We start from the raw sequence: 6,425 nt of genomic DNA on the forward strand, positions 1-6,425 counted from the left end.
GCCAGCGGCGGCTGGCCCAGAAGCGCGGCGAGTTCTGCAGCAAGTACGGCTTCTCGGCCGAGGACTACCGCGAGCTGGAGCGCCTGGCCAGGCAGGCCGAGCCGCACCGCGCCGGCCGCCAGTGGAAGTTCGCCGGCTCCTTCTACTTCGCCATCACCGTCATCACCACCATCGGTGAGCCGCCCCGCGCCTCCGGGCTGCGGTCCTCCTCTGCCCCTGCCCGGCGGAGTGACTCCCGACAGGTCGGTTCGGCTCGCCGAGCCCCCCAGCCTCCCTCTGCCGATGGGGCTGCCGTCCGGGAGCTGTTTGCGCAGAGCCTGATGAACGCTCCAGGGGCTGGGCGACCCAGGGGCTGGAGTTGCTTCCTTGCTTGGCTGTATCACACTAGCTGTGTGACCTTAGCCAAGTTGCTTAACCTCTCTGAGCCACAGTTTTCTTCTCTGTAAAATAGGGGTGCTAATAGGCCCTATCTCAGGGTTCATTTTTTTTTTTTTTTTTTTTTTTAAGATGACCGGTAAGGGGATCTCAACCCTTGGCTTGGTGTTGTCAGCACCACGCTCAACCAGTGAGCTAACCGGCCATCCCTATATGGGATCCGAACCCGCGGCCTTGGTGTTATCAGCACCGCACTCTACCAAGTGAGCCACGGGCCGGCCCTATCTCAGGGTTCTGATGAGATCATTATTATCAAGGAGATAATATATGCAGAAAGTTTAGCACAGGGCCTGACACATAGAAGATTGATTTTATATGATAACAATTATTTTGTTACTCCGTGAGCACAGGGACTTAGTCTGTCTTACTCACTACTGTATGGCCAGTGCCTAGCATGTACTAGATGCTCAATAAATAAATATTTGTTGAAGGAATTACTGATTACCACAAGCTTTGGGCCTCACTCACCCTCAGGGATCAGAGCAGTACCTCTGCAACAACTGGACCGCCAGCTGTTGCCATGACTACCAGCTGGCTGGGGAATCGAGAGGGAAAGAGGTAGGCTCTGCAGGGCTCCCAGCTTGGTGCCAGCCACTCCCCGGCTTCCAGCTGTGGATGTCCAGGCCCCCTTGGGCTCGGGCCACCAACCTGGAAGCCGGGGCTGTGGAGAAAGTTTCTCTGTAATGCTCTTGCAAGTGAATGTGAGCTCTGGGTTTAGCGGTGGAGTTAAAGGCACGAGTTCTGTAGTTACCGAGAGTGGAGTTCTGCTCTGGTGTCTTGCCACCTGCCTTCTCCCGCAATTGACTGTACTTCTCTGAGCTCTGGTTTTCTCAAAGCCAAAATGCAATGGTTCCTACCTCACTGGGTGCTTGCCAGGTTTAAATGAGGTCAAGCATGTAAAACGCTTGCACAGTGCCTGAGGCTAAGTCAGCACCACTAATTAGTGATAATAATCATTATTTGCTGACCAAGGCCCCAGCTCCTATTCGGCCCTTTTGCCCTGCTCTTGTCTCCACGGGCACTCCTGCTTCCCTGTCTCGGCTCAGCCTGAGACCCTCCCTGTCACTGTGCTCACTGGTGTGGGACCCCATCCACCTCTTCTGCCCTTCCCCACATTCTTTGGAGGCTCCCAGATGGCACTGGCCTCCTCTCCTGGCTGTTCCCCTCTGACATGCATCTGGGAGCCTGGAGAAAGAGACTCAGAATAAAAGTGGAAACAGGAGGAGTTTTGCTTTTTCTGGCCACCTGGCAGTGCCACCACCTGCTGTGTGGTCCTGTCTACTTCAGCCATTCTTGCAGAGAGCCAGGAGCCAGGACCCAGGAGCTCAAGTTCTCCTTGGATAGAAGCACTGAGAGGCAATGGAGAATGGTGGTTAATAGCTCAGTTCCTGTGACCTTTGGGCCACTTTCTCCCTCTGTGCCCAGTTTCTTTATCTGTAAAATGGGGATAATAATATCATCTCATGTAGTCATTGGGAGGGTTAATAAGATAGATAACCCATGAGGAGTACCTAGCATGTTTAGTTATTACCATTATTCATTTCACTCTCAGCTAAAACCTGGCATAGCCCCAAACAGCTGAAAACAGCACTTCCCAGCTTCTTATTCCTGAAGAGGCTCCTCTGCCTTGCACTAGCACCCCCTTCAAATTGGCTTGATTCAAAAAACTTTCATTGAGCCTGTAGTCTGTGTCAGGCTCTGTGCAGAGCACTGGTGTCTGGGTGACATAGAGAAGTGACTGCCATGTCCCTGCCCTCAAGGAGTTCATAGTCTAGTGATGGATGGAGCCCCCTTCCCCTAAATAACAGAGATGCAAACTGATAGGGCCATGCAGTAGAAATGTGGATGTGGAACCATAAGTCTTGAAATATGCCTGTTGTGTTGATATTGTGAATAAGTTATATAAGCACACAGCACACACTTCACAGGGTAAAAAAGGGTATAGAACAAAAAGGAAGTCTCCTTCCTGCCCAGTCTCTCCACCCATAAATTCCACTCCCTGGATCAAATACAGTTACCAGTTTCTTGTGTATACTTCCAGATATTTTCTCTGCCTATATATTCCTTTAACACACACACACACGTTATATAGACATTATATTACACATACTGTTTTGTCCCTGCTTCTTTCACTTAACATATTTTGGTGATTTTTTTTTTTTTTTTTGTCTTTTGTCTTTTTTCCGTGTCCGGCAACGGATCGCAACCCTCAGTGTTGCCCCTGTACCGGACCGGGGACCGGCAACGGGATCGCAAGCCTCGGTGTTGCTCCCGCGCCTCACTCAGCCAGTGAGCGGGAGCCGGTCTGTATGTGGGATCCGAACCCTCGGACGGGAGCGCCGCCGTGCTTCCCAAGCGGCGCACTATCCAGTGCGCCACCGGGCCGACCCTTTGGTGATGTTTTTATATCAGTCCCTGCATCTTCTTTTTCATGGCTGTACAGCAGCGTTTCTCAATTTCGGAATTATTTTGGACTGGATAATTCTTTGCAGTGGTGGGGGTGGGACTGTCCTGTGCATTGCTAGATGTTCAGCAGTATCCCTGGCCTCTATCCTCTGGATGACAGTAGCACACAGCCACCCCCTCCTCTGCTTGTGACAACCAAAAATGTCTCCAGATATTGCTGAATGTCCCTTCAGGGTCAAAACCACTCCAGGGTTAGAACTCCTACTGTGTAGTGTTCCATCATTTAGATGGCACCATGATTTATTTGACCAGGCCCCTACTGATGGAACTTAGGTTGTTTCTAATTTTTGATATGACCATCAATGCTGCAGAGGTGACCCACATGCATAGATCATGTTGCACATGTGTGTAAATTGGATGGCTAACTTTCTAACTCAAACTGCTGAGGTCAAAAGGTTTGTATATTTTAGGGCCGGCCCATGGCTCACTCGGGAGAGTGCGGTGCTGATAACACGAGGGCCACGGGTTCGGATCCCTATATAGGGGTGGCTGGTTAGCTCACTTGGGAGAGTGTGGTGCTGACAACACCACATCAAGGGTTGAGATCCCCTTACTGGTCACACACACACACAAAAAGAAGGTTTGTATATTTTACATTTTGGCAGATGGGCCAATCTACTAGAGGAGACATACATATTCTGTTGATCCACTCTTCCTGGGTTAAGGGCCCCTTTGAGAATACCATGAAAGCTGGTGCTCCTCTCCAGGAAAACATACATGTCCATTCATTCCAGCAATGACACATGTTCCAAGACAAGGAATCCTGGTCATGTTTAGATCCCCTACAAGGACTGAGGGGACCCAGTGAAGAATATTGCTACACCAGACAGAACCAGAACCAACAGGTGTTTAGTGAGGGCTGACTGAATGGTCAAGGGGAGGCAGAGACTGGCGGAGGGGAGAAAGGAGCAATCCAGGGGAGGGAAAATCACGAGGAAAGGCATGTAGAGTGGGACAGGCTGGTTGGTGACACAACATGGGGTGTAGCTGGAGAGAGGGGATGTGAAGAGAAGGGAGTGAGGCTGGAGGGGGTGAGATTCAGATCAAGAAAAAGCTTGTGCACCGTAATTCAAATGAATACTTGATAACTGCAGCCATGATCAAGACATGAAACCCCCCGAAATTCCATCACCCCACAAAATTCTGTCATGCCCCCTAATAGTTAACTCCTCCTCCAATGACTGGCAATCCCAGGTGTGTTGTCCATCCCTATAGTTTTGCCATTTCCAGAAGGTCATTTAAATGAAATATGCAGTAGGTTGCCTTTGGAGCTTGTTCTTCCATAATAGCCCGATGTATTTGAGATCCACCCCTTGGTGACAGTAGTTCGTGCCGTTCTGTTGCCGAAAAGAGTTCCACTGTTTGGGGTACCGCAGGTAGTTCATCCATTCCCCAACCGAGGAACATTTGGGTGTTTACACTCCGGGACGTTTATAAATAGCCACGCACGGTTTTAAAGCTGGGGAATGACCTAGTCGAGCTAGTGTTTGAAGATGGTCGGCGGGGCTCTGCGATGCGGGGGGGACACCAGCAGGAGGGCTGCGGGGGGACGGTGTTCCATGCAGCTGGGCACTCACCGACCCGACCCTTCACTGTCCCTGCACAGGGTACGGCCACGCCACGCCGGGCACGGACTCGGGCAAGGTCTTCTGCATGTTCTATGCGTTCCTGGGCATCCCGCTGACGCTGGTCACCTTCCAGAGCCTGGGCGAGCGGCTGAACGCGCTGGTGCGGGGCCTGCTGCTGGCGGCCAAGCGCTGCCTGGGCCTGCGGCGGCCGCGCGTGTCCACCGAGAACATGGTGGTGGCCGGGCTGCTGCTGTGCGCCGCCACCCTCGGCCTCGGGGCCGCCGCCTTCGCGCACTTCGAGGGCTGGACCTTCTTCCACGCCTACTACTACTGCTTCATCACCCTCACCACCATCGGCTTCGGCGACTTCGTGGCGCTGCAGAGCGACGAGGCGCTGCAGACGAGGCCGCCCTACGTGGCCTTCAGCTTCCTCTACATCCTGCTGGGGCTCACGGTCATTGGCGCCTTCCTCAACCTCGTGGTCCTGCGCTTCCTCGCGGCCACCGCCGACGCGCCCGAGAGCGTTTAATTTTCAACATGAGCTACATGGTCATAAACACAATGCAACGTGACCCATTCCAACCCAGGGGCCAGGAACCCTCCCTCCCCAAAGGCCCGGGAAGCTCCTGCTCCTGGAGAGGGAATAATGGAAAGGTGGGTGGATGGAGAGAGGCCCCAGCCTGAGGACCTGGGGCCCTGTCTTCCTGCCACCCCTCGGGAGGCTGTCAAACAGTGAAAGGGCTCCAGAGGTGATGCCGACAGCCCTGGGTTCAAGTTTCCACTGCCCTCACAGAAGCTCTAGGTACAATGTACACCCTCAGCCCGCCTCACAGCGTTTGAGTCAGGCGAGCTCGTGGATGTGAATGTTCTTCATCCACTCTAAGGTGCTGCTCTACGGACAGGGGGCCCTCCTAGAGGGCCTCAGGAGTCACTACAGGGGAATGGTAGTGGGCCTGGCATAGCGCTGCTGCTCAATAAATAAATGCAGGTGACTTCGCCTAATGCAACAGCTGTGCCTCCAAAGGGGGTGGGACTCAGTTCTGTTTCCGAACACTGAAATGTGCCCAGGAGCTCCTGGTTTAAGGAACTGGATGGTGAATCAGCTCAGAAAGTGCATAACCACCCCCTTAACTATCTGCTTCACCTCCAGGCGTAGAAGATAGAGCTCTGAACTATTGGAGAGCTGAGTTCTAGTCCTGGCCCAGCCACTAACTCACAGTAGAACCTTAGGCAGGTGCCTTCCCCTCCCAGGACCGCAGCTCCCCTCTCTTTAAAACGGGGATGACAACATAGGCCCCCATCTACTACCCAGGGGCTCTTGTGAGGGTCAAAGGGTACACTTGTGGTAAAAACACTCTGAAAACAGAAAGTTTGAAAAGCACTACAAGGAAGGCCAACTCTCCTTACATCTGAGTTTTAGGAGCATTTCCCTAAGGTGAGGTGAACCACAGCCTCACCCTCTCACAGCCCCAGGCAGGAGCTGGTTTTTCTCAACTCTCCCTCCAGTTGGTTCTGGCCCCTCAGCAGGAGCCCTCACCCAAACATCACAGCCTGGAACAAATCCTGCACACCCTGTCTGCAGGGCCAGATTCCCAAGACAGCGAAGTCTCCCTGGCAACCTTCTCCCCCAAACCCAGGCCCAGGAAGAGCTACTGGCACCAGAGACAGACCCACAGGGCTACACAGCCTGGGGCTTATTCAAGGCCAGAATTATGTACCATGGCAGACGTGCCCTGGGGCAATGGTCTCCTGTCACCTGAAGGAAGCAGCACGATGGTCCCCAGCTCTGTCCCCATTGTTCACTTGCTGAGGGGTCTTGTGTGAAGCAGGTCCTTTTCCTGGGCCTCAGTTTCCTAACCTTTCAGATGGGCTACAACTCATCCTGCCCATCTTTCCAGGGCCACTGGGAGGCTCCAAAGAGCAAAGGGAGGAGGAGGTGTGGGAGATGGCGCCACG

The 6,425-nt window shown here is 53.2% G+C and overlaps 1 protein-coding gene across 1 annotated transcript in view; it reads left to right on the forward strand.

The window, feature by feature from the left end:
• The window catches only part of KCNK15 (potassium channel, subfamily K, member 15), a 5,700-nt gene extending 702 nt beyond the window's left edge, over positions 1-4,998 (forward strand). Inside the window, exons 2-3 of the mRNA XM_008586872.1 lie at positions 6-174; positions 4,508-4,998. Coding sequence (XP_008585094.1) covers positions 6-174; positions 4,508-4,998 — 660 coding nt within the window. The remainder of the gene's footprint in view (positions 1-5; positions 175-4,507) is intronic.
• Positions 4,999-6,425: the final 1,427 nt, after the last annotated feature.

This window comes from Galeopterus variegatus, unplaced genomic scaffold, assembly GCF_000696425.1.
Source record: "Galeopterus variegatus unplaced genomic scaffold, G_variegatus-3.0.2 Scaffold4162, whole genome shotgun sequence".
Classification (NCBI taxonomy): domain Eukaryota; kingdom Metazoa; phylum Chordata; class Mammalia; order Dermoptera; family Cynocephalidae; genus Galeopterus; species Galeopterus variegatus.